We start from the raw sequence: 27,442 nt of genomic DNA on the forward strand, positions 1-27,442 counted from the left end.
AAGGTGTACAGAACAATGACTGTAGGACAGGTTATTTCAAGGTTTTATTGTGAAATATTTACAAAGCACAGAACATCATTGAGATGCATGTCGGTGGTCACGGTAACGATAGTCATGTAAGCGTGGTTAATGAACTACAAAATGGTCAAAATTGTATGACTGGTGATTTAAAAAAATGTCATGTCTGAGATCAACCACTAGTTTTTCTTCTTTTGCCCTAGAGGCAGCGCTTCCTGTTTGCTTGTTTCCATGGTTCTACAGAGGTAGCTAAACAGGAAGGAAATTGACCAAACAAAATCAACTCTGATGTGGTCCTATTAGTGGACGTGATTGACGTGAAAGATGGTGATGCACCCACGTCCTCATTACTCCCCTCACAGTACACACGAGTGGAGTCAGAAAGGTCTACACGGTATGAGTGCGATTTGGTCAGAGAGATCTTGAATCTCCATGGATCATGCATCGTCATTCAAATCAGATCATGTTTCAGGAAGTCCACCAGTGATTGGGAGATTAGTTTTTTCTCCTTTGTGCTCTTCAAAGGGTACGACGCTTTCGAGTGCGTGTGAAAACGGAAATCGTGTTCATCCAGTTTCAGTGATGACATTCAAACAGGCAGACAGACATGCAGTGCAACTAGGCTGAATCGGTAACTAATGTCAAACCGTAGGCGACAGCTACAGTACCATGGATATGCTACAGGGGGGTATCCATGACAACATTCTGACAGATTTGTAGTTTTGGATGAATAGCCAGTTTAGTTATCTGATCTTTAGTACGATAGATGCAGCATCGAATCTCAAATCCCCAGACATGTGAGACGACTAAAAGACAACTTTCCGAGCATCGTCTTCCGACACTATAGTTGGTCAGACTGGTACTCGGAGACTTCGGAGAAGGTTTCGGAGAGGCTGAGGGGAGGGTCACGGTCGTCCGTGCAGACAATCTCAAAGTGGTAGTGGCGGAACTCGATGGCGAAGGTGCCCAGGAAGCCCAGGAAGAACATGACCAGAGCCCACTGCGCCCGCGCCGCGTGCATGTGGAGGCGCTGGGCCATCAGCACAAAGTCTGGCACGCACAGGGTTAAGGGTCAAAGTGCAGAGTCCCCACAGTGGGTCGCGGAGCATACATTGTGTGTACTCTGACATTGTGGATGACAAGCAGGTTTAGTGCGTGAGGTAAAAACTATTTGAAATGTTGGAACACAGATATGTGCAACGTAATCTCAATTCAGTCATGTCAGGAGTTTCTGAAGTAAAAGAAGAAAAAACGGATTCAACAATATTCAGCTTGAAGGCTCAACTCATTGACTGATCTGAAATAAATTCGGTTTTGTGTTAGTGAGGAAGGATACACAGCAACATGCAGGCAGTGACAGCACCAGACAAGAGGAAGCGAGGGATGCATGCCCTCCTGCCCTCGTTCCTCAAGTTCACCTTGAGGGTGACGAACGACTGCACCCAGCAGAACAGGGTTCCCAACCCAAACGTCATGGACGTGCCAATATTGTGGATCTCCTCGTCATTAGACAGCTGGACCCAAGAAAGGGGCAAGTCGTCATTCATTCACATCTGGGACGTCATTATTTCCACGGTCAGAAACCTCCCTGCGTTTTCACCCAGTGGATGTTAGAGGAGCTTGATACCGTACCTGGAAGTTTCCCACCAGGGTCATTCCGAAACAGGCCAGGGACATGGCCACCAGACTGCCAATGTTCAGCCAAGGTTTGTGCACTCTGGGTTTTAGCTGGAGATATCTGAGGACTCCGATGATGAATCCTAAGAGAGATAGAGGGGGGAAGGTACAGGATAGATACGGCTATAGTAAATCGATAACATTATTCCCATTGTACTCTAGATCTAATCCCTTGTGGCATAAACAAGATCATGGTTTATAATGAACATGAACACAGTAACCTCCATCAGTCCTACCCACAAACGCTGCCAGGTTCATGACCTGGCTAAACACACAGCTGGCCGGTGGAGCGTTGCCTGCAATGCTGAAACGAGAGAAATACATTAATTATTTACGAGTCTGACAGGCAAATATAAACTGCTAATCTAATTATGCTGTCTGTTTGTACTGTACCTAATGTAAGGGGGGGACTTTGATCCAGATCGTCTGGGAAAAACAGACATGTCATTTAATTAAAAGGCTACTCCTGCTTTTATTTACTTCTAATACTGTCGTAAAAGAGCCTTACTTGTATTCCGAGTTTAGAGGTGTTATTTTTTCATCTTCAACAGCTATGAAGTACCTGTGAAGAGTCACTTTGTTACTAGGGAAATGACGCCATGACGTTACGAGCTGTCAAAGCTGTCTGTTTCTTGTTTTGTGTGTGTGTGTGAGAGAGAGACAGAGACAGAGAGACAGGGAGAGAAATAGAGAGAACTAGAGAGAAATAAAGAGAGAAATAGATATAATATAATTAACTTACACAACCCACAGTCCGGCCGCTGTGAAGACAGAATACATAACAGGGAGAAACGTCCACGGGCTGCACCTCCTCATGTTGCCTCCTGTCGACAGGCAGGAAACAGGAATTAGGTGTAACCAGTTGTTTTGCCTTCAGTTTAAATCATCCGAGGAACTGGCGAAACATCCCGATCTCGCGAGCTCACACTCACGATTTCACCCCACAGTTCAACTAAAAAACAAAACGTCGGTATATCGATTTGTCTGGTTCAGCATGACAACTAGCCTAAAGGCAAAATTTCGACTTACAAACCTCGGATGTGGCCTTTCAATTTACAAAGAAAAAAACGATAGGCCTACGTATGGTTCTGCACAAGTTCTCGACATGCTGCCAGCTTTATATCCCCCCGCATATAGTCTGGCTTTGGTGGCCGCTAAATGCAGACGCGATGACTGTGTTGTAAGCATTCGCAATAAACTGTCTCTTTATTTCCCCTGATGCCACGTAGTAATCCTTTTCAGCACCCTCGCCAGTAGACAGCGCCTGTTCCCTCGCGTTTTCCGTCCGTTTCCAAAATGCGGTTAACACAGACCACAACGATGTGATGCGTGCATTTCGTTTTAATGAAATATTGCTAAGCATGGCCATCAACAACAAAATCTATTGTTATGGCTAACTCGATTTGACAGTGTATTCTGGATGGCTCAACCCAATTTAGGCACTACAGCAGTCAAACATCCGTTTAATTATTGGAAGCTTAACCGTTATCTTCAAACAGGCACCCTTATTTATTACTGCGCTACGAAAGATAAACATCCGTACTTGCAACTGATGAGTCTGGGGTAGACCTGGGAAAATCCTAAACAATGGTCAATACCTGGAGTTATTGATTTAACCAAGTCTCCTTTCAAACGGCAGGCACACAAAATGGAACAGCTTGGGGTTTAATCGGCTCCTCTTTCGATCAAATCTTGTCCTCTTCTCATCTTATATGTCCATTTTACAATTCTGGTTTATCCAACAGAAAAACGTGCGGTAAAACCATGTTGAGAATCCAATTTTGGAGATTGAGTGGGACAATATTAGCATGGACCGCGGCGTTCGAAATCGGCTCTTGGATATCTTTGCAGCTGAAAGGATTCCCAGGACGATGCCAGAATAGCAGCCTCATTACTTTCGAAAGTCTACCAACCGTGGTCTACCTGAAGGCTCAAGACCTAGGCCAGGCCACCTGTGGCAGTCAGGGCTGTCTGAGATGAAACCGTGCCAGTCACAATACATAGGCTACACACTGACCATGTATTAGTAAATAGCCACACCCCACAAAAAGACAACGGTAGGCTAATCATACAACATCGCAACATTTTATTTAAAAATCTATTTTTTCTAATGCATGGCACAAAAGTCAACACTCAAGCACAGAGACCCTCCCGTTGAAATTCCTGTCAGCCAACTTCACGTTGATGAAGCCACACACGCAGTAATCCTCCACCACTCAGGATTGACTCTTGCTTTCTGGCACAGTCCAGTGACGATCAGACCAGGTTGCCAGGTTACCATCTGCAATCAATTAATCATTAGCTTTCTTAATCAAGTGTCAACTAAAACGTGTTTTCCTGCCTCGTTAAAGAACACCGGAGTTGACAGCTAACTGATCACTGTCATGTGATCGTCGACAGCTTACACAATCATAGTGACAGTGTGGCTGTGTAGGCCTCATTTTGGGCTAAGCGAGTCAACCCTGCTTAGCGTACAGGACAGAAGAAAGACGTGGGAGACGATGTATTTGATAACAATAATCTAAACCAATATATATTTAAGCGTATATTCATCCAGACACAGTAAAAAACCCACACAAGACAGTTAAGGTATACAAACAGTCATTCCATACGTAGCATCCTAACTTTGAGTGGGACACAGGCATATAACACACAAGCTCAACTCACTACATGTTTTGATATAAATTAGTACAGCATAGGAAGAAGCACTAAACGGCAACGTTATAGAATAATATTTTCCAACATACATCTGACATTGTCTGAGCAACCCCCACATGTGACACACAAACACTCAGGGCTGGAATACCTGAGAGCAGTGGGGGGGGGGGGGGGGGGGGGTGTTGAGTGAAAACAGGACTCGAACACGTAAACTGTGTTAATGCACATGCAGTCTATAATAATATAATTTCTACTAGTGGATAGTAAGAACTCACCAAATCCAGCTTCTCAGACTGGCCCCATTATGTCAACTTACTACACTATTCGTAGAGATAATCTGTCTTTGAATGTTATTACATGACAACGATTTTCCCATTTAGAGATTTTCAGAAACATGGTTGGAAACATGGGTAAAAGCACTAAAAGCTATTTGAAGACATTCTGGCTGACAAAATTAATGTCTACACCACAGTCTATTAGTCCACTTATTTTAACATTGAATTATCATCATATTCAAATTTAACATCAATTTGGTCACAATGCTCAATACGAATTTCCTTCCAACCTTCTTTCAGGCTTGTCTTGTGAATGGTTCAGAGCCTGAATGATGGATGTCGTCTTGTCAGACGATACATAGACCACTATAAACATACTACCAAGACCTGAACAGGAATCTCAATGCAAATACATTCTGGTGAACGGTAAGGCAGAAAAACAGCACTGGCTCATAATCAATCATATTCAACAGAAACATCAACGCAACAGAGGTCGCACTTTGATTTCATACCTCTAATTTACCTCAAGTTTCCTCTGGGGGCTTTAGTGAGAGCTGGGCTCTGAGCAAATAAGAGCAGCAGCTAACTAACAATCACCTGCTCGACAACCGTCTTTTTCTTCTATTTAAAAACCAAATCAACCCCTTTGCACCTAGTTAAAAGTAAAACCCGATCTTATTTCATTTTAGGACGGAAAAAGGAACAGCTAATCCATGTGTCAGAACAAAATGTGAAGGAATTTTGAAGAACGGTGGCACAAAACATCAGGCTTTTTTATTCAGTAACCCCCCCTCCCTCCCCTCCCCCCCCCTCCCTCCCCTCCCCCCACCTCCCCCTCCCTCCCCTCCCGCCATGGAGGTGTCCTCAGGCACTGCCGTCTCCTGTCCTTAGCTTGCGGGCCTGTATTATCTGCGGAGTGGCCTTCTTGCGGTTGTCGGCCAGGCCCAGAAAGCACATGAGGTCGATGAAGCAAGTGGTGGGGTTGAAACGCAGACCAAACTCACTGGTGGAGTAGTCGAACGGAAAGGTGTGGTGGAAGTTGTGGAATCCTTCACCTGAGATCATGAAGAAACATTTGAGATAACATACATGTTGAGAAGGGATTTAAAAAAAACAACGTTCTTGTATCCATTTCCTGAATGGTGATGCACCACAGAGTTTGAGGTTCTAACAGTTCCACAGAGTTTGAGGTTCTAACAGTTCCACAGAGTTTGAGGTTCTAACAGTTCCTCACCCAACAGCCAAAACTCACCAAGAGCTCCAAAAGTGACGAACCAGTTCTCTCGAGGGTTGATGGTCTTGTCGTAGGGTTGGTTGCCATACAGGTGTGCGGCGCTGTTGACGAGCCAGGTGACGTTGAGGGAGAGGGTGTAGCGCAGGATGCAGGCCAGGAAGTAAGAGTTCCACAGGCTCTCTCCCCAGAAATACCATGGCACCAGGGTAGGGAGAGCAAAACACATGATCAACACTGACGTCTTGTAGTACCTAGGGAAAAAACAGAAACACACTGTATCTGGGGAATCCACATTTCTTTTAAGGTTTTAAGGCAAAATCATAAGCTCTCTAATACTCTTGTATACTCTCTACAATCACAGAAAGACCTCAAATATCTTTTGAAAACTCTCCATTTCAGGAACTCGTTTTTATTTCACACATCACTCTGCCCAAGCTTGGTAAAAGAGATACGTGACATGTGAAACAAAAACAGGCTTCGGGGACGCACTTCCTCTGAAACTGGACGACAGGGTCGGCCAGAAGGTCGGTGAGGTCCAGCTTTTTGCCTCTCTCGATGACAGCAGGGTGTTTCCGCACGAACAGCCAGCCGATGTGAGCAAAGAAGAAACCTCGTGTGGCGTTGTGAGGATCGGCATCCGTCTCTGAGTACTTGTGGTGCACCCGGTGATCTCGTGCCCATTCTAAAATGTCGTTCTGGAGAGGGAAACACAACCATGATTGCAAATGAGGACGTATCATTTTGACGTTTATTCCGAGTTAGTTTTATTTTCATTTGTGTGATTACACTGCGTTAGATGACTTTCTACTCAGTTCATAATTAGAAAATCTTTTTGTGATATATTACAAGTCCTGTGAGAAGGGCACACTGGTCAGCAAGTTAATTTCTCTCATTAACCTTTGAAACTAATGGGACCAAGAGGTCCACATGGGAGATTTAAAACAGTTTATCTAGTGGCTTTTTGGGGGGGTCTTTTACGCACAAATAAGGATGGCAGAGATTTAGAAGCAATTGTGCTGTCAAGCTTGGCACACATGAGACACCATGTTTTCTTCTGAGATTTTGTGAGACTTCCCGAAAGACTCATTAGGAAACATCTACTCTGTCTGTCAGGGGTTTTGGTGAGAGTTAAACCCTAGAGAAAAATTCAGAAAAAAAATGCTCAAAAGAATAATCAACCAAAGGCAGAGACGTATCAAAGCTTCTGGAAAACCTCCCACTGTATTGGATTTGGAAAAGCACTTGACTTAATCAAAAATGAGCGATCGATTGCGACAACACATATTGTCACGGAGTACAAGACTGAAAACAGGACACCTCCACTGTAGTTTCACTCTGAGACTTTAGGACTGTTGTTGTGTCGGCATTGGTGGTTGTGGGTTTCACGAGAGAAATCTATACCTGGAAGGCCATGGAGTTAGCGGCAGCTAGGAACACCCTTAGGGGGAGTTTGGCTTTGTAGGACCTGTGACTCCACAGGCGGTGGGCCCCCGCAGTCACCCCCAGGGCAGTGATGATGAAGCAAACGTAAGCTGCAAGACACAAAGTGGGGATAGAAAAGCAATCTTTTAAGGAGTGAGTTATTTTTCCAAAACGGAAGCTAGCTAGTTTTAGTTAGCTTCCGTTACCTAGCAACCTAGCATAATACTCGTAGCAATGCTACTACCTGCTAGTGTTACTTGTTAGCCTCCTAATTGTAAATTTTGAAGCCATACTATAGCGTTTGTCATATAGTTTTTGTCTATCGGAAAATAGTCGGTTGGAATGTTCAGAATCACATGTGTGACGCTACTCCTTAACGGGTTAAAATACTCATCACTTCAATTTGCTTTTGATCGGCTAAGACTCTTAGCCGATCAAAAGCAAATTGGGACATGACCTTGCATGTGTTTGCGCCTGTCCTTTATGATTTGGATTTGAGGCTTTTTTCCACATTTCAAAGACTTTTATACATGGACTGGATGTTTGTTTATGGTCCTTTACGTAATCTACTGTAGCTTGTTGATTTTAAACTGGAGGAAGGGCTAAAAATAGCAGCCCTTCCTACTATTGACAAGAGGACTAATGAAAGGGTTCCACTTAGAGGGCTGTGTTGGCCGATGTCGTGATACCTGTTAGACGGAACTGGGAACTGTCACTGGACGGAAAATTATGAACTCATTACCAAATTTTGTTTTTTACAGCCCCATATGAAATAGAGGGTGGGATGAATGAGTGTTATCATCATTTAAATAAAATTATATTTTAGTAAAAAACTAAAATCTGATAGCCGGTAGTTATCAAAACCCTTGATGATCAAGACAAACAGTGTCATGAGAATCCTGTGATAATAAGATATTTTATATTGAGACGACCTGCTTGTTTATTTAACCGCAAAACAGATTTAATTGCGTCTATATTCGTTAATTATAATCAACCAGACCAACGAAAACCCGGAACTGAGACCACGAAACTCCCTCCACTCATTTATGAAATCAGAGTAAAATTGATAACAAAACACCATGCAAAAGACCTGCTGATGTGCCACAGAGACATTGTATTATGGCTTCCCTTTAGACTGAACGCAGGCTACAGTTGGCAACATGGATCTCATCACGCACGCACAGCCAATGCTCAATAGGCTGCAATGGCAATTTACTGAAGTTACACAAGCACGATAAGAGAGTTACACAAGGCAAGTTCTTTTGTCTTGCAGACTTACACCATATCCAGGTAAGATGCTGTGCTCTGGGTATAACGATGAGAGAATAGACAGCCCCAGTGTGCAGGAGGACCATGAGAATTACGTTTCTCCAGACGATGCTTCGAGAGCGGTCATCCTTTGAATAATCATCCCGGCATAGAGCCTGGGTTTCAGCATTGGTCTCCTCCGGTCCCCTAGGCTCGCCGGTAACCGTCTCCCCATCCTGATAAACACTTGCGGTCAGAACACTAACCATCTCCACTGCTGAATAAAGGCAACAGTAAACAAAAAAAAAAAGCTTAATTATCCCGACTTCACTTTTATCAAGGTATCTGTTTCAGAATAATTTACAATACATGAAAAATGTGGACAGAGTCAATCAATTCCCAGCCAACTGCAGCATCTCAGTTTCCAGACTCAATCCTCTCACTGGTGACAGAGAGCATCGCGAGCAGAGGATAGAACACAGCCCCCTTCAGTCACGCAGAAGAACGTGCAGCTCTGCAGCCAATAGTGTGTCGCAGTCACAGATGAGGTGTTATTGATGTAAGATCTCAGACTGCAATGATGCAAAGAACTAATAAAGTGTTCTGTTCACTGGATTTTTTTTATACGAACGCATGTTGGACATTGTGGTGAGATTAATGAGGTATAACTTTGCCTAGTGTTTGTCATGTAGCCACACATACAATAAACCCTGTATGAGAGTGCATTTCATTTGATTAGAAAACACCATGACAGACAAGGACTTTGTCAAAGCATTTATTACCTTAACTCCATGAAGACATGTAGCCTATAGTATACACAAGCCTAATACATACTGCGGACAGGCAGAGGTGGTATAAAAAGCAAACAGTTTTGTTATTGGCGTAAGATACTATAAGAACAGTACAAATTCTAAAACTCTGTCATGTTCGTCCAGCATGTTAGGGCTTGATCCGGACAATTGATAATTAATTGCTAACGCTACAGGAATGCTAAACAGATGCATATCATTAAGGTTATCAGGCACATGCCTGATCCCAGTCCGCAGATGGCTTTGGGCGTACAGTATCACTGTCCAGAAGGCTTGTGACTCATAAAGCGTCTAGGACCAGTAAGTAATGTGACGTCTACGTGCCATTTATGGCCATAAAAAGGCAAACTAAACCAAATTTCTCTCCTAAAGCAACTCATATTAAAACAGTGAAGCAACGCATTTTAAATAAATACTATTTATTGAAAATATTGCATGTTGTTGGTCTTAAACAAAAAAGGGTTTCTCTTGTTTAAACATAACAGAGAAAATGAGGACTGTTGGATTGCAGATTGCTCTCCCTGTAGCCGGCTCTCACTGGATTTTAATGCTAATCCAACTGAACAATTTGACAATGATTCCAAGGCTATTTGAAGCGTGCATTCCTTTTCGTACAATGTTTTTTTGCTTTAGAAGAGGACCATCCCCATTGCACTCTGCTCTGTATGAATAGCATGATTACAATTAAAAAAATTACATCTAACCGATAAAAAGAACATGACCTTAAGATTGTGATGAGTCGTGTTGTGTGAAGATAAAAAATAAGACTGGCAAGAGGTTGGTCCTATGTTACTGTGGTGATACTGATGTCTGGTGTCTGAGATGCGGGAGGACTCTGACCATGCTATACTGACAAGAAAATAAAAAATAAAAAACCTGTTACTGGATCAATCCCTTCGTTCTTAAGGAAACATATCGGTAACCACACGGAAACCTCAGTGACACAAAAATCCGGCTATTACATCCCTGCATCTACATCCACAGGCTCCAAATCCTACTTCCTGGTATCTCTATGACATCATCTCAAGCGTCTGATTGGTCTCCGGTCCTGTTCTAGACTGGGTCAGGTGATCGGGAGCCCCCCCCCCTCTCTCTCAGACCCCCAGTCTGTTGGCTTGTGTGAGCACCACCTTCAGAACAGGCATGAAGGCCGAGGTCTCGCTGAAGTTGTTGGTGCTGACTATGTGGGTGTGGATGGTCAGGCCCTCCGTGTAGGACCGAGCCTCGATGCTCCTTACCATGTTGTGCAGTCCACCTACAATGGCTGGCGAGAGCTGAAGAGAGGGAGAGATAAACGGTAAGAATGGTTGACCCTGGAAACCATTTGAAACCAAATATTTCTAAAAGCTAACATTTCCTGGTAGGCGTTTTCGTCTACTTGTGATTGACTCGCTGTGAGAGGAAGGTTCGACTCACAGTTTGTTCTCTCAGCTTGTCGTACAGAGCCTCCAGGCGCTTGTTGGCATCGTCGAGTTTCCTCTTGGTTTGCTGTGGGGCAGAGAGATGTGGCGATTACACGTCAACAATCCTTCCACAAACAGAACATCCTGGCTGTGCCGATTCACAGTAAGAAACCTTTTTCATTACTAAGGATACAATGCAAATACAAAACTCAAGTGTTTTCAACTGTACAAACGGGGTAGAGTGTTGCTAAGGTTGACAGTTGACGCTACTGCTACTGTTGGCGTTGCTATGGCAACTTTGATCCGTAAATAAAGGAGAACCCACAGGGTCGTTGGCAGCTGCCAAACACTTCTGGATGAGGCCCTCGAACGTGCTCTTGAGGACCAGGTGTTCATCTGGGATTGGCTTCTTAGTGATCTTCTCAGCAGGTATGGATTGCAGGGGCTGGGAGGAGCAGGCAGAGAGCAGGGGACAGACGTCAGAAACACAGAACTGTCCCCAAGAAACACGTCTGTAAAAACACAGAAGTGTAACAATAACTGAATAAACACGGAGTGATTCTGGTCGTAGAAGACGTGAACCTGTATGACATCTCCAATGGGGGCTCCAGGGGCTCCTTCCACGCTGGTCTTGGGAAGGGCAGGGTTCATGGGTTGATGGGGGAGGGGCTGCTGTTGCTGCATGCCTGGGTAGGGGGGCTGGACCCCCGGCTGGCCGTGGACCCCGGGCTGGGGGGGCATGGTGGGAACCTGCTGGGCCTGGGGGTCCCCTCCGAGGGGGGACATTATGGGGGCTGTGATGGGGGCAGGGGGGGTGTAGTTCTCTGGAACCTGGAGGTCGGAAGGTTGAGAGAAAAAATGTTTGGTGAACTTTTAGGTTTTTGGAAACGCATGTAATGCAAACGAATCAGATGGTTTGAATACGGGGCTGTCACTGCGAAACCCTTTTGGTGTTAGAAGCCTGGTGGTTTGACCTCTTTTCTGAGGTAAACGTTAGCTGGTGCAGCACAGCGATCTGAGAGGGCTGGCAGACGCACTCACCTTCTTCTTCTTGGGCACTCTGCTCAGCGCCGGGGGGTCGTTCCAGCCGTTCTGGGGCCCTGTGGAGAAGCAGAGAAGACAGGATGACCCATCCGTCTCCTACTCCAGCCAGCGCATCACCAGGACAACGGCTAACGTCATCACCAGGACAACGCCAGACCGGCAACGCAAGCCGATACAACCTCCCTGCCGGAAGGATGCACCTCACAGAGCAGAGCGTAAGGAGGGGTTATTGATAATGATAAGTAAATTAGGTCAAAAGTAATTACGGGAAAGGTTAATGTATATTTGGATGACAGGAGAGGCTACGTGATCATTATGGCTTCAACACACACATTTTTCTTTGGAATTCAACCCAGCTGATAGTAAAAAATCTGCATTAAAGCTAAATTAAAGCACCTGAAATACACGTATGTCTATGTTATCTAGCATTTTAGCCTAGCCATGACCCTGACCGCAATCATGATTCCTGTCTGCCATTTCCATCAGGGTAATGACTGTCCTAGATAGCCATGCAAAGCCCTCATCGTCGTACAGCAGAAAGACTGCTTAGTCCGGCTGACTAGAAATCTGGGTCAACATCCATATCATTATATATAAAGGTATCAAAAGGCATGTGGTTTTAATGGTTTAACGTCCGATTTTAGCAACTATTCACACTCACAACATGAACACACATCATTACAATATTCACAAGTCCTCTGCTTTGCTTAAATCTTTTGGGATCAAATCGATTATGCGCTCAGGACAGTCAGGTGAAATAGTAATTTTCTAGCAGTAATTATCTGCTGTAGCAAAGCCAAGCCGCCTTTTAATTCACCTTCCATAAAACAGTCTGTGTCTGGATTAAATCCCCCTGCGGAACACACATTATTAAGCACATACTTAACATTAGCACAAAAAAACAACACTCTCCTAAAGAACAGCACCATGTTCTGTCTTAACAGTACTCTAGAGGCTACTTATGGCCAGGGCTCTTTACACACCTAACACCTGGATGTGTTCGAGGCCACAGAGGGGCACGTTAATGGCTAACCAGGCTCGTTCCAGGCGGCAGCTGAGATATGCTAGCTCAGCTATTCCACGTCCATTGAAAGGAAGGCGAGGGGAACGCTAGCGAAAACAGCAGCTGTTAAATGCTGCTGGACCGCCTTAGCTTCGCTACCTTAGGCACCGTCAGCAGGTGTCAGCCCGTCTCCCCTGAAATATCCCTCACCCTGGCCATGCTAGACCCTTCCACAGCACCTACAAGCCATAAGGACTTCCACGGTTTGTTTTCGAGATATTCATCAAAAGCACAAATTGTGTTTGTGTGTGTGTGTGTGTAACTAGGGAGCCCCCTTGACTACGTCAATCAAGATGACAGACGGTCGGCGGCTGGGCGGAGCCAGTGCAGACCTGTTCTCTGAGAGGCCGGGATCTGGTCGGGGGCGGGGTCAGGCAGTGTACCTGAGGCTCCTGTCGGTGGCGGAGGAGGCATGTAGGAGGAGGGCGATCCAGGGCCGCCATGTTGGAAAGAAGCGCCGGAGGAGGACAGAGGAGAGAAGGCGGAAGAGGCCGTGGGAGAGAGAGGGTGAGGAGAGGAGGGGTGGCCCGCGGGGGGACCAGGGTAGCGCGGAGGAGGGGGGCCGGGCGGAGGGGGGCCGGGCTGCATGTACTGAGCCCGGAAGCCCGGAGCGGGGGCAGGGGGGCAGCAGGAGGAGGCAGGGAGAGGGGGGAGAGAGGCAGCAGAGTACTGGAGAGGCTGATAGATAGCTGGTGCCCCAGCTCCAGGTTGGAACTGGTTGACCTGGTGGTAGGCTGGGGTTTACCAGAGAGACAAGAGAGAACAGATGCTGTTAGAAAACAGATTGGGCACAGCCAATACAGTTGACAGTGATTTTAACATGCATGTTGACAAGTTTAGTTTAACCTTTGAGGCATTTTCTTCGATACAGATCGATACATGCGATGAATCTGAATGTAAAGTTGTAGTAACATCAGGCAAACAGTGTTTCAGGATAATACATCATGCAGATGAGATCAACATTCTAATCTCAGTTTCTTGAAACTTCTGACAGTGAGTTTTGGGGTCGGAAGCATCACAGGAAAGACTGAAGAAAAAAAGGTAGACGATGTCATCGGGAAAACAAGCATTCTCTGCATGAAAATGCTTGGTGGTTTAATTTGAGAAATTAAAAGAGGAGAGAATGTGGTTTATCTAAGGGCATAAAGTCTGGAAACTTTCTGTCCTTTCACTCCAAACCTCTAGGTGGCAGTAAAAAAGCGTGTGACGTTTCCTGCTGGGATGTAGTTCTCGCAAACGAGGACCACTCAGTCCAAAATGCCCTGTGAGAGAGCAAGCAGAAACCTGGTTCTTGCCGAACTAGGACTCTGCTGACCTGTGACGGGGACGCAGGGAGACACTTACGCTGGTACTGCTGGGAGTACATGTAGGCAGGCGGGGCAGCGGAGGCCTGGGGTGGAGCTGCTGCTCCCGGTGCCTGCATCCCAAACCTGGGCTGGCCGGCCTCCACCTGCAGAGACACAGGAAGACGACTCAGCTCTCAAGACTGACGGGACGGACGTCCGGGGGGTGGGGCTCCGGTTCGGATCCCCCTCCCCCCCCCGAGCGGCCCCGCCCTTCCCCTCCAAGCTCAGGGGAAACAGGGTGGACTGGGTTAGCGAAGGCGGCGTGCCGATGTTATCATCTAGGACGCATTCTTCTGCTGCGTGTGGGAAAATAGTTATCTCTCCGACGAGGGCGTCTCTCCTGGAACAGCTTTAGACTCCTGGCTGTGTCGGCAACCTCTACTGGCTCTGTGGTCTACGCATGAAGCAAGGGTGTAACAGGCATGCAGAACAGCTGGGAGACAGGAGGGGGGGGGGAATAACATTTCGCAAGTAGACGTGACAGATGTAGGACACCAGGGCTCATCTACAGCCATGCAGGAGGGTCTGGGGGGGGGGGGGGGGGGGGGGGGGGCTGGCTGAAGGGTGGAGGGTGAGTGGTAGGGCAGACCAGGGGGAGTATAGGTAGCAGTGAATTCCGTGGAGGGGGGGAGGGGTGCATGTGTGTGTATAGAAGCTGGTCACAGCCGTGGCGAAGGGGGTGTGGTCAGTGTACCTTCTGGTCTGAGGCATGGGCTAGTTGAGGAGGAGGAGGGGCACTGGGGAAGCCTGTGGGGGTTTGGTTACTCCAGGAGGTGACAGTAGTGGCAGACCTCGCCTGGATCACACAGAGACGACACACACACACACACAGGCCAATGACGGCCACTCAGCAGGTGAGAAACAACCAATAGGGACCCTCCCACACAGCCAAGACCAATCACGGCAGGAATGGCAGACGCCCGAGGCCAAATGAGGTGGTAGAGAAACACAGACTGAGAGCATCTCCATGAGGAAACAGCACATCCCTACTGAAGACAACCCAGGGAGACACAAACGTTGTCGAAAAGGTTTTAAGGAAACACCTTCAAATTCACAATGTATTCTAAACGAGAAAGCACACTGCCTTTGAAGTGAGTCGTGTCGCACCCGATCCGGAACGAAAACCATAATCAACATCCCTGAGGAATGCAAAGTGCCGTTAAGAAGCAGTGTTTGGTGTTTTGCCATGTGTGGTGAGTAGGAACCTACCGGCTGGTAATACTGAGACTGGGCAGGGCCAGCGCTGGGCACCGGGGCAGGTGCTGGGGCTGGAGCGGGCTGGGGCACCTGGGGCTGCCCAGGGTTGTAGGTCTGCCTGGGATGGGCTTCTGTCTGCTGGGGAGCAGGGGGCTGTGCTGGGGCCGGGGCTGGAGGAGCAGTAGCCTGCTGGCCGAGGGCCCGACTGAGGCGATCGCGAAGCTGCTGCACGGCAGCCTGAGGGCAAACAGAGCATGTACCCTCAGGAGGTGCACAGAACCCAGCAGACGGAGGCATAGAGGAGGCGTGATAAGGTACAGCAGGTTTCCTAGGTAACCCCAGGGCTACGTGTGTTGACGCCGTGGGTCAGTCGGTTTGTTTACCTGGTTGGTCTTCTCTGGTAAGTAGGCCAAGGCTGTGTCCAGGCTGCCCTGAGAGGCCAGGAGGCTGGAGTACTGGCTCATCTTCTCAGCCAGCAGAGCGCCCACGACCGAGGAACCAGAACCCTGGCTCTTCTCCACAGCCTGGCGCAGCACCACCACTTTCTCCACCAGGTCCTGACACACACACACACACACACTTAGCCAGACTCAAAATACACAGGAACACTAGTTTACATAATCCAGCACACACACACACACCTGGAGGGAGAGTGGGCATTGGCCCTCCTGGGCTCTGGTCCAGCAGGAGACCAGCTTCTCCAGGTTGCCGGCGCAGATGTAACACAGGCAGGCCTGGGCCTGCAGCTGGTCATCCTCGGCTGCCTCCAGCCTGGAGCCCATCATACCTGAGGAGAACAGCACCTTCATCACCACCCTCACCTTCATCACCACCCTCACCTTCATCACCACCCTCACCTTCACCACCACCCTCACCTTCATCACCACCCTCACCTTCACCACCACCCTCACCTTCATCACCACCCTCACCTTCATCACCACCCTCACCTTCATCACCACCCTCACCTTCATCACCACCCTCACCCTCACCTTCATCACCACCCTCACCTTCACCACCACCCTCACCTTCATCACCACCCTCACCTTCATCACCACCCTCACCTTCACCACCACCCTCACCTTCATCACCACCCTCACCCTCACCTTCATCACCACCCTCACCCTCACCTTCATCACCACCCTCACCCTCACCTTCATCACCACCCTCACCTTCACCACCACCCTCACCTTCATCACCACCCTCACCTTCACCACCACCCTCACCTTCACCACCACCCTCACCTTCATCACCACCCTCACCTTCATCACCACCCTCACCTTCACCACCACCCTCACCTTCATCACCACCCTCACCTTCATCACCACCCTCACCTTCACCACCACCCTCACCTTCATCACCACCCTCACCTTCACCACCACCCTCACCTTCACCACCACCCTCACCTTCATCACCACCCTCACCTTCATCACCACCCTCACCTTCACCACCACCCTCACCTTCATCACCACCCTCACCCTCACCTTCATCACCACCCTCACCTTCATCACCACCCTCAAGCATGACAGAGGAAGTAACAGCGGAACATGGCTCGAGAGAGTTGTTCCTGCGCTAGAAAATATCAAAAGAGATCCGAGAGCTGATTCTAACCACAGAGGGAGGAGAACTCGTCGGGCTGAGCGTAGGTCATGACGGCAGCCAAAGCCTCCTTCCAGTTCTGCAGGTCGCAGGTCTGCAGCACGTCATGCCAGTCCTTCGTCACCACGGCGCTGATCAGCTGCAGGAGAGGATCAGGTCAATCAATAATCAATATACATAGCAAGAAGAAGAAGAATCTAAAATACACAGCAACAACAACATTTCTCAACCAATCAGCATGTCACAGATACACACAGTTGTATATATTTACCATCGAGATATATAATACATACTGTATACAATACAGTTACACTAACACTGTGGTTAATACTTTAGGTATCATTACAAGTCATTACACATACAGCTGTAGTGTTTTGGCCGTGTGCAAGGCGTTACCTTGGTGATCTTGCTGTGGGTCTTGGTGAAATACTTTTTCTGCGTCTTCTCCAGGAGCTCCGCCCCTCCAGCGATGGCAAGTATGATGCTGTCGGCCATGCGGTTGTCGTGGAGACAGAGTTCCACCGCCCCCTCAAAGTCACCGGTCAGCAGAGCTTGGGTGATCAGTCCATCTACATCTGCAAATGAAAAAAAACAGCACCGTCATCCGGTTTTACGTGGCGAAGAATAGGCGAGTTTGTATGCGTACGACTAGGCGATACGCTTCATGACGTTTTTGTCTGATTTTTCAGCAAAATACGTTTCAACAAGAGAAAACACCCAAGTTTACCTTGACTGACTCTGAGGTTGATGCCTGCCTCTACCGAGCCAGGGCCTGTGATTTCTTCCACAGTCTCCTCTGGGGGGCTGCTCTCTGCCTCCACTGGTGCCGTCACCTCCTGAGAGACCAGAGAAACAGTCACTTCTGGGGGAAAGGCATAATTTCTCCTCGCCCAATCAGATTACCGGGACCAGCCCGGTTTAAGCCTTATCTTACCATAGACATATGTAATAACAATTATTGATCATTTCACAACCCCAAATTTCACAAACCATTTGTAGCCTAAACAAAACAAGACAACAGCAACAGAAAGGTATGAGTCAACCCCAGAGAGAAAGATGTTAATGACGAAAATATAATCAAAGCAATAACTAAGAAAGACAATGTGTAATGCAGATAATTAGAGTTAAGTAAAAAGGGTTCTAAAAAAACAGCCACCATGATTCCAATAAAAATGTACAGCTGTGTGTCGTATCGTATCATTTATCATCTTGTGACATATTATATCATATATCGTATCGTAGCATATCGTATCGTAACATATCATATTGTATCTTTTTTTTCTCTTTCGTATCAAGTATCGTATCGCGTGTTTCAGATGGTAAACTCTCTGGGAGTGGACTGCGGGGGGGAGGTACCTCCTCCAGAGGGTTCTCCTCCTCCACAGGGAGGGGCTCCACTGCACTGGGCTCAGTCTGGACCTTCCCGTCACCAGCCTCGGGGGTCTCTCCTTCAGGTGCTTCTGGCTCCGCTTCCGGCTCCAACAGCGCTGCCGGAACCTCAGGCTCTTCCGGTTCCTCCGCTGGCTGCAGGTTTGCTGCAGCAATGAGGTCGAACGCTGCCTCGGGGGGGAGGTCAGCCAAGAGGTTGAGGCTGGAGTCCGCTAAAGGTGGCAGGCTGATCAGGGGAGCCAGATCCAACACGGCTACTGGTTGTAGGTTAAGTGATGGTGTGGGATCAAAACCAGGCACTGGCTGTAGACCAAGGGAGGACGCAGGGTTGAGGTCGAAGTCGGGAACTGGCTGTAAGTTGACCGAATTAGTGAGGTCCAACTGAGGCACAGGCTGTAGCAGGTCAACTTGAGGCGTCACGCCAAACTGATCGAATACAGAAGCAGGCTGCTGCAGGTCAATCTGGTCGAACTGAGAAAGAGGCTGCAGATTCACAGGAGGTTCAAGATCAAACCCGGTGACAGACAGCAGCTCAGCAGAGGCACAGAGACTGGGGGTACAGAGGCTAGGGTCAGGCTGGATTTGGAGAAGGGCAGCGGGTGCTAGCGCAGGGTCAATGCTGAGGTCCAGGAGAGGAGCAGAATGAGGGGAAAGCACAGGAGCAGCGAGGTCACTAGCGAGGAGGAGGTCGTGATTTGAATCAAGCTGGAAGCCAGGCTCAACCAGAAATTCAGAGGGAAATTCGACAACAGGTTCTGGTGCAGGAGGTTGGGATGGGAGTTCAACAACAGGTTCTGGTGCAGGAGGTTGGGATGGGAGTTCAACAACAGGTTCTGGTGCAGGAGGTTGGGATGGGAGTTCAACAACAGGTTCTGGTGCAGGAGGTTGGGATGGGAGTTCAACAACAGGTTCTGGTGCAGGAGGTTGGGATGGGAGTTCAACAACAGGTTCTGGTGCAGGAGGTTGGGATGGGAGTTCAACAACAGGTTCTGGTGCAGGAGGTTGGGAGGCAAATTCAACAACAGGTTCTGGTGCAGGAGGTTGGGATGGAAGTTCAACAACAGGTTCTGGTGCAGGAGGTTGGGAGGCAAATTCAACGACAGGTTCTGGTGCAGGAGGTTGGGATGGGAGTTCAACAACAGGTTCTGGTGCAGGAGGTTGGGATGGGAGTTCAACAACAGGTTCTGGTGCAGGAGGTTGGGAGGCAAATTCAACGACAGGTTCTGGTGCAGGCGGTTGGGATGGGAGTTCAACAGGAGGGTGGAGGTTGACTTGGGGAACAGTGTTGAGCTCAGGATCAGGACTGAGTCCAGCAGCAGCAGCAGCAGCAGCAGCAGCAGCAGCAGCAGCAGAGGGAGTCTTCAGCAGGTTTGAACAGCAGGAAAAAGGGAGGGAGGAGGCCGGATTCACAGAGCATTCAGCACAGAAGAGGCTTTGGGTTTACATTAAATCATAATCACGGAGATACAATCTCTCAAGTAATAGAAGAGATTGTAAAAAGATTAGGCTTAATATTCCAACCAAAATTTTGAATTTGGTCAAAGCAATCTTTGGTAAAAAACACTTTTCTTACATTTTACATTTACATTTAGTCATTTAGCAGACGCTCTTATCCAGAGCGACTTACAGTAAGTACAGGGACATTCCCCCGAAGCAAGTAGGGTGAAGTGCCTTGCCCAAGGATACAACGTCATTTGGCATGGCTGGGAATCGAACTGGCAACCTTCAGATTACTAGCCCGACTCCCTCACCGCTCAGCTATCTGACTCCCTGTCTGTGTATTTATGTGAGCTTTTTTTAGATGTATATAAAAACTGTGTAACTAGTTCTTCAGATCGTATCCTCAGGAGGATATTGTCATTCTTACAGTGTGTGTGTGTGACTGGTTGCTTTATCGATTCAAGCAGTGAGAGAAGCATTTTTTCCAGATTTATGTCCAGTAAATAAATCATTGATGAGCACAAGGAAATGCAAAAATCACTCAAGACACTATGCAGACGGAGATTTTTCACAATACTTTAGTCAACAGATTATGTTCCCACTGGTTAGGAAAAAGTCATTTTGTAAGACAACTTTAACTTCCTCAAATTGTTGTGTTTTGCAACACCCTTTGCACACGGCTTCAAAAACCAGACTACGTTGACAAAACAAAACCTATTACGCTAGAGAGGTATCGTTTAAGTATGTAACCGCCCTGTGTAGAGTGGTTACTGTGTGTATTAAGAGCAAAGCTAAGACATCTTACCTTCTCGGGCTGAACAGGTTTCTCTTCGAGTGCCGCTGCTATCTGCACACAAGCACAGCACAAGTTACTGGGTCTGTCAAGTCAATTAATGCCAACCTCTAAACCCCCCAAAAGGTCAGGCAGCAACAAGTCACTGTATTCAATCTGTGGACAAGGTCACTAAAATGAGGAAATAGCAATTACTTGTAAAGACTGGTTTGTAAATACTCACCTTTAAAGCTAGTTCTTCCTTCTTGTATCCTAGAAGCTCCAAGTATTTACCCCGAGCATCATCCTCAAAGTTCACCTGGGAACACAAAACGTTTTAGGTTATTCTCCGCTTTCTACAATAAGCCATTGTGCCACAGTTCACAAACAAAGTCACTTTAGGATTTAAAACTCCTACCTTTAAGAAAGACCAGACTGTTCTCTCAAACTCATTTTGGGCTGCTGCGATCTTCGCCTCACAAAAATCCACAAAGTTCCCGGAGTTGAGAGTCATCTGAAGCTGGCCTGACCTCTTCAAGAAGGCCGTCTCTGTGACGACCTGACTGACGTGAACCAAGTGTGCTGTGGTCTGCTGTGGTTGCTGTGGGTTTAGCTTCAGGTTCTCCAAAGACACCAGCTTCCCACCGAACTACACGAGGAACAGAGAATCAAAAGCAACCACGGTGAGATGGTACCGTCAGCTTGAAGCAAGGTGTTTCTTCATCAGTCAACGCTGGCGCGAGTGAAAAAAGGTAAACAAATAGAACTCACAGCGAAGGAGGCGCCGACGGGCCTACGGATCCATTTCGGGGGCTTCTTCAGGGGGGTGATTGTAGCAGGGGCAGCAGGGGTCCGGGGCATCTGAAGAGGGGGCAGTGTCTGGCCCGTCCCAAACGGATCCATGTTCCCAAACGAGGAAGTGATCTGGAACAGAGAGACCCAGTGCCCAGTCAACCTTAAGACAAGCAAAAACCCTCTAACGCCAGGAAAACACAACCAAATGTTAACCAGATTTATCCCGTCTGGATTATATTTATTTTTTCCTTCCACAACTTCTCCACCCCCCACCTGGTCTGCCACACCCCCCACCTGGTCTGCCACACCCCCCACCTGGTCTGCCACAGCCCCCACCTGGTCTGCCACACCCCCCACCTGGTCTGCCACAGCCCCCACCTGGTCTGCCACAGCCCCCACCTGGTCTGCCACAGCCCCCACCTGGTCTGCCACACCCCCCACCTGGTCTGCCTGCATCTGGGTGTGGGCCTGGCTGCTGCCCCCCATGATGGAGTAAATGCCGATGTGTCCGTCAAAAGCTGCGGCCGACAGCACAGCAGGGTTCCTGGGACACCACTGGATGTCGAAGCACCACTGGGTGCTGGTGGGCAGCTCATACAGAACCTGTGGAAACACCGCCAAGAGGATCCCCGATGCGTCAGAAAAGTGGCAGCATACTCGCGGTGAAGCAGGACCTCTCCTACAAAGCTCTTGATTTCACGGGTTTGTGATGTTGAGAAGAGGAGGGTTAAGAGTTTGAATCTCACCTCAGCAGTGTTGGGGTTCCAGCACAGAATCCTGTTGTCCTTCCCACAGCTCAGAAGCAGTTCAGGGTCAGCCAAACTCCAGGCAATGGCAAGGACACCCCTGTACAAATGGACAAAAGCCCAAACTTCCTAAGTTCCGTCATATTACAAAGATCACACAACACACGCTAGGTTATACGCTACGGCCACCTTTCTGCTTGGAAAGACAAACACACGCACTACTATGCTCAGGTTTACCTGGGGGTCAGATGGCTGAGCGGTTAGGGAATCGGGCTATTAATCAGAAGGTTGCCGGTTTGATTCCTGGCCGTACAAAATGACGTGTCCTTGGGCAAGGCACTTCACCCTCGGGGGGAATGTCCCTGTACTTACTGTAAGTCGCTCTGGATAAGAGCGCCTGCTAAATGACTAAATGTAAATAAAAGAGAATCCTTTCCCAAAAACTATTCTCAGGTTTACCTTGTGTGGTTCTCCAGGATCTTGAAAGGAGAGGTGGCGAAACGCAGGTCCCACATCTGAATAACAGGCATGCGGTCGTCCTCCGACGCCAGAACCAGCTGTGTGGCCACTTCTGGGTTCCAGGCCAACCCGGAGCAATGCATCTTGGGAACGCAAACGCACGCTCAAACGCCAGTCTCACACACGGGTCAGAACCACCAAAGCTTGAGGAGGAGGGGAAGAGGGGAAGAGGGGAGGAGAGCAGAGGGAGGAGGGGAAGAGGGGAGGAGAGGAAGAAGGGAAGAGGGGAGGAGAGGAAGAGGAGAGCAGAGGCTCTTTCCCCCTAAAAGATCCATCCTCCCACGAGGGCCAGACCAAAAACGTACGCAGGAAGCGAGGGAACGAACGGCAGACGACCACACTTACCCTGTTGCTGTGGTCGCTAACTTTGATGATGAGGTCGTTCTTGCGGAGGTCCCAGACGGAGGCTCGACCACTGGGGCTGGCGGAGGCTAGGATATGTTGCACCTGCCGGTTCCACGCCACACAGCTGATGTCCTCCAGGGGCTGCTCAAACACACACCGACCACAACGGTCAACAATCGCACAGGGTGGGCAATAGCGGACCCTCCTGGAGAATATACACACCAAAAAAAAAGGTAATGATGGATAAAGTAACAAGAGATTTGGAGAATGTCTGTTACCTGAGTTTTAGGTCCCGGAGTCATCGGAGATCCAAAGTTATTCAGGTCCCAGATGTAAATTTCCGATTCATTCCCACCTGAGGCAACCAGGTTTGTCTGTTAGACAGAAGAAAGAGAGTCTTCGTTAGCTGTAGCACTTGTAAAATATCAGTAAAGGCCATTGCACACTGAGTCCGAAATTCGAGTCCGAAATGTTCGCACGTTAAAAAATAAATACCTCACGTTATGTCAATCGCGCTTACACACTGCCTCCGAAACTTTCGTCCGTCAAAAAAAAGTTTGGATCGGGTTCGATTTTATGCGTTTTTCGCATCTATAGCCAGCATTTTGATAGGTTTTTGGGCAATTCAGAGCCACCGATTGCAAAAAACGCATACGAAAATTTCACTCAGTGTGCAAGGGCCTTAAGACAAGGTCAACATAGGCCCGACATCTGCCTCTGGTCTGGAACTGAGCACACCTGAAAAGAGTTGACGTCCAGGGCTCTCACGGGGCCCGTGTGCTTGTCACTCTGGGTGATGATCACATCGCTGTCCCCAGCTACGATCTTGGCAGGGTCGTACAGGATCACGTCCCCGTTTTCTCCCCCTGCGATCAGGACTCCGGACGGGAGACTCCCTTCCATCCCATGGGGACCCCACACCAGTTTGTGATATCTGAGAAAAACAAACGAAAACAAAGGATGTGACAGCAGTGCAGATCCAGGAAGTGTGTATGTTGATTAACTGTGTGATGATTATCTGCTAGGCTGGATGTGTGTGTGTGTGTGTGTGTGTAGTAGCCAGGGGCATGTGTTTTGTTATACATTTGTTACACACTTTTGAAAAACTGCAAAACTACAAATCTGTGCGCCCACCCTGCCCCTACTTTTTCTTAAGAAAAGCATTCTTAACAGCCACTTCTTCAGTCATTAACTACATTTACACATTTAGTCATTTAGCAGACGCTCTTATCAAGAGCGACTTACAGTAAGTACAGGGACATTCCCCCGAGGCAAGTAGGGTGAAGTGCCTTGCCCAAGGACACAACGTCAGTTGGCATGACCGGGAATCGAACTGGCAACCTTCGGATGACAACTACAGAGTTGTCCTTGCCACATTTGAAAACAGACATGCTCCCCTAGTAGCCTACCTATGAGAGGAGGAGTAGGTGCCGCAGGACTTCATGTCCAGAGAGGGCTCGGCCAAGTCCAGCTCAAAGATCTCCAACGAGGCATTGGTGCTAAAGGTGGCATCTAGCTGTTGGGCTGAAGTACCTAAACAACGAGCATAAAGGCGGCTCACTGTAAAACGGGTAGAAAACTCACAATGACAACTGAATACGGAATGTTGTACTCTTCATCGTGGATGAGTCTGTGTTTTTCTTGTGAGAAGAGTTGAAAAGAAGTAGAATGTAAGAAAAACTAGTTGGAGCCTGTCTAAAAGGCCTTCATACCCGCTGCCAAGTACACTGGATGTTGCTGTGCAGGACTCCAGCTCTGGATCGCTGTGCGATTGATCTCTTTGAGCTTCATCCTAAATGAACAGAACATGACGTTTTCCAATCATAACGACAAACATGCTACTAACATGACTTAAAACTGTATTACATTAGTGCACATATCGTTTGTGATTGCAGGTACAACATGCCCGCAGTATGGGTTATAAAACTGCTGGTAGTCAAAGGTAACTAACATGCTAAGATGAAGGGAGAGTCTATAGGGGGCAAAGGTGTATTTAATTGAGACCACAAACTGAATCGATTTTACCGAATGTCATCCTTCATTTAAGTAACACTAATTACCAAGTCATACGATACTATAGCACGAAGACATAAGTGTGGTCAATGGGCTATACCTAGGTAGTTACTAAATGGTACACTACGTACGTAAGCCAGACTTAAGTTTGCTAGCTACATAAGCCACGCTTTACTATGTAGCATAGCCTTTTTAACTACAAATTCTGACATTCTTGTACAGCAATGACAAAGCGGCAATGACAAAAGAATGTACAGAATGTACAGTATTTAGCAATGTAATCTATTGCAGCTACAATTTCCTTCAATGAGCGATATGCAGCCATAAGTCAAATAGCTAAGCTAGCTACACAGCCTCATAGAAAAACAAACGGTTATTTGCTCATACTTGGCTTCGGATTCACTTACTTTCCCAAGTCTGTTCCTTCTTACAACGTTAACACACACATAAAAACAAATGACATGCAACTTTTCTTCAATGGAGTCCCTTTGTGATTCTATAAATGTCACCAAAAGAAGAGGACCGCTGCCGGCTGTAGACTGGATGCAATTCCACGTCCCCACACTGCCCCTCCATCAACGTGGCATAATAGTCCCCTCCTCCCAAGAAGTAAGCAAACCCTTTCCGGTGAACGTGGGCCTGAACATTTTGTACCAGGAGACATTCTACTTGTACGGTAGATCAACAGTGGAATCTAGCGTAATCTTGCATTCTTTAAATGGTTATGAGGTATTATAGACACGGATAGATATTTGAATGTAGTGTCAGATTTCCCGTGTTGATATTGCACATTACACGGGGTTAACTCAACTCCGCGCCTTAAGTAACAGCACAAATTAAAAGTAGTTGCACCAACATACCCTGCAAAGCATCATTAAAATGCTTAAGCATATAAATGTACTGAAACCTCATGTGGTCAGGGCTTTGCAGATCTTGCCATACGTGGGTATGCACAAACATGAAAGCAACACCACAAGAACTTTAAAAAAAAAACACGTTTTTATTGTCACAAAGAGGTCAATAGGAGAATAGGTTTCTGGCACCTCAGGTCGAGTTGGGCATCCCTCTTTCATGTATTTATCTGTTAGGGACACGAAGAAGAACAATGTTAAAAACCATAATTTCCAAACATTGGCCATGTAACCGAAATGTTACGAAGACTGCACCCTCATTTATGAATAAATTAATCTTTCCCAAACATGTGAATAGGTCAGATGGGTAGTGATTGATCTAATCATTGGGACAGTCAACTTCCACATTAACTCTGAATAAATCTAATTATCTTCCATATTTGATGGAAAGTAATGCTTACATACCTTAGATATAACTTACAGAACTACATGGTGGCAGGTGAACACGTTCTTCTACCTGCAAACAAAGTTAAGACAGTTATCGTCAAGGTATCTTCCAAACAGGAAAACTTCCCATGCACCAATATAGTGCCGTTGGTGTGCACAATGCTAGGATTCGTGTCCTGGTTTTGCACTCGATTTGTAAATGTCCTCATAATAATACAACAAAATAATCATTACAGTTCATGATGTGAACAGCAGAAAGATTTTAATCACCGGACAACTGGTCATTATTCATTATTCACCCAGACCATATTAAATGACTCTTACCTCATCCATTTAGTCCAAAACGTTACAATATTTCAGAATCACGGAATATCTGTGGAGTTGGAGGAAATTAAAGAGTTAGATACTTGAACTTCATATATGGCCTAGTCTCAATTCCACTAAGCGTCCTCATATACAAAATGGTAATCACTATTTTTCATGATGTGAACAGCAATAAGATTTTAATCACTGGGCGACACAATTCAAATATAATATGATAACCATCAGGACTCTTACCGATTCTTACTTCACGATGTGGGGTCCACAACAATCCCGTTGAAACATTGCAGGGCCTGTAAAACATTGAATGATGTTAATACTAGGTCCTTTACATTTCACCACGTGCTAGTAAACTGGTGGCGTACTTCAACTTGGCAAGTGTCCTCATATCATAAAATAGTAATCACTGTTGATCATTATGTGAACAGCAAAAAGATTTTGAATCATAAGACACTGTACTTCGATTTTTATACTCCAGTCTACTTTTTCAGTAAATTGAATGCACGTTTGAAGTCAATTCTACGGCCACTTGCAGTAAACTTACCACGCTAGCTAGCTAGCTAGCCCACTAGCAGAAGCTGGCGGCCTGGTTTCCACCTGGCTAGCCATGGAGGCTGGATAATTCAGCTTCGTGTGAAATATTCTGTGAGCATGTTGGATAACATGTTCATGTCACATTTACATCTTGATTCTTGTGTCTCATCTTCTTGCGCGCTAGCTGGTCAATGCTATGCAATACAATCGCCCAACTATACTCTGTAGAAACCACATGGATGAAGACGAGTTCTCAGACTGAAGTACTTATATGCCGCAG

General features: G+C 47.1%; 3 protein-coding genes and 1 long non-coding RNA gene across 11 annotated transcripts; all 4 read right to left on the reverse strand.

The window, feature by feature from the left end:
- Positions 1-31: 31 nt before the first annotated feature.
- Positions 32-3,654, reverse strand: tmem150c (transmembrane protein 150C). 2 transcript variants are annotated; one of them, XM_062484528.1, is made up of 8 exons: positions 3,294-3,654; positions 2,438-2,519; positions 2,204-2,257; positions 2,089-2,121; positions 1,932-1,999; positions 1,651-1,778; positions 1,355-1,532; positions 32-1,068 (listed from the first exon to the last, which is right to left on the reverse strand). In XM_062484528.1, the coding sequence occupies exons 2-8, from the start codon at positions 2,509-2,511 to the stop codon at positions 860-862; spliced, it is 744 nt and encodes a 247-aa protein (XP_062340512.1). In that variant the 5' UTR covers positions 2,512-2,519; positions 3,294-3,654; the 3' UTR covers positions 32-859. The 2 variants fall into 2 exon arrangements, with proteins under 2 accessions (XP_062340512.1, XP_062340513.1); XM_062484529.1 differs by lacking the exon at positions 3,294-3,654 and adding an exon at positions 2,729-3,185.
- A 1,819-nt stretch (positions 3,655-5,473) lies between these two features.
- Positions 5,474-8,988, reverse strand: LOC134039029 (stearoyl-CoA desaturase 5-like). The gene is made up of 5 exons (XM_062484777.1): positions 8,564-8,988; positions 7,264-7,394; positions 6,352-6,557; positions 5,881-6,113; positions 5,474-5,683 (listed from the first exon to the last, which is right to left on the reverse strand). The coding sequence occupies exons 1-5, from the start codon at positions 8,799-8,801 to the stop codon at positions 5,493-5,495; spliced, it is 999 nt and encodes a 332-aa protein (XP_062340761.1). The 5' UTR covers positions 8,802-8,988; the 3' UTR covers positions 5,474-5,492.
- A 303-nt stretch (positions 8,989-9,291) lies between these two features.
- Positions 9,292-25,587, reverse strand: sec31a (SEC31 homolog A, COPII coat complex component). 7 transcript variants are annotated; one of them, XM_062484770.1, is made up of 29 exons: positions 25,417-25,587; positions 24,709-24,788; positions 24,406-24,529; positions 23,735-23,930; positions 23,275-23,370; positions 22,997-23,137; positions 22,592-22,734; positions 22,133-22,232; positions 21,828-21,989; positions 21,363-21,515; positions 21,010-21,240; positions 20,836-20,910; positions 20,625-20,666; positions 18,347-18,730; positions 17,718-17,826; positions 17,387-17,565; positions 17,003-17,129; positions 16,036-16,181; positions 15,778-15,951; positions 15,407-15,631; positions 14,892-14,993; positions 14,196-14,301; positions 13,235-13,585; positions 12,606-12,641; positions 11,786-11,844; positions 11,327-11,575; positions 11,070-11,189; positions 10,758-10,829; positions 9,292-10,615 (listed from the first exon to the last, which is right to left on the reverse strand). In XM_062484770.1, exons 2-29 carry the CDS (start codon positions 24,785-24,787, stop codon positions 10,436-10,438), a joined length of 4,161 nt encoding a protein of 1,386 aa, XP_062340754.1. In that variant the 5' UTR covers position 24,788; positions 25,417-25,587; the 3' UTR covers positions 9,292-10,435. The 7 variants fall into 7 exon arrangements, with proteins under 7 accessions (XP_062340754.1, XP_062340758.1, XP_062340756.1 ...); XM_062484774.1 differs by lacking the exon at positions 18,347-18,730; XM_062484772.1 differs by lacking the exon at positions 14,892-14,993.
- A 395-nt stretch (positions 25,588-25,982) lies between these two features.
- Positions 25,983-27,442, reverse strand: LOC134038668 (uncharacterized). Its single transcript, XR_009932672.1, has 5 exons — positions 27,173-27,442; positions 26,866-26,921; positions 26,632-26,680; positions 26,326-26,377; positions 25,983-26,090 (listed from the first exon to the last, which is right to left on the reverse strand). It is a non-coding gene; the product is annotated as an uncharacterized LOC134038668 (long non-coding RNA).

This window comes from Osmerus eperlanus, chromosome 18 (assembly GCF_963692335.1).
Source record: "Osmerus eperlanus chromosome 18, fOsmEpe2.1, whole genome shotgun sequence".
In the NCBI taxonomy this organism is placed as follows: Eukaryota; Metazoa; Chordata; class Actinopteri; order Osmeriformes; family Osmeridae; genus Osmerus; species Osmerus eperlanus.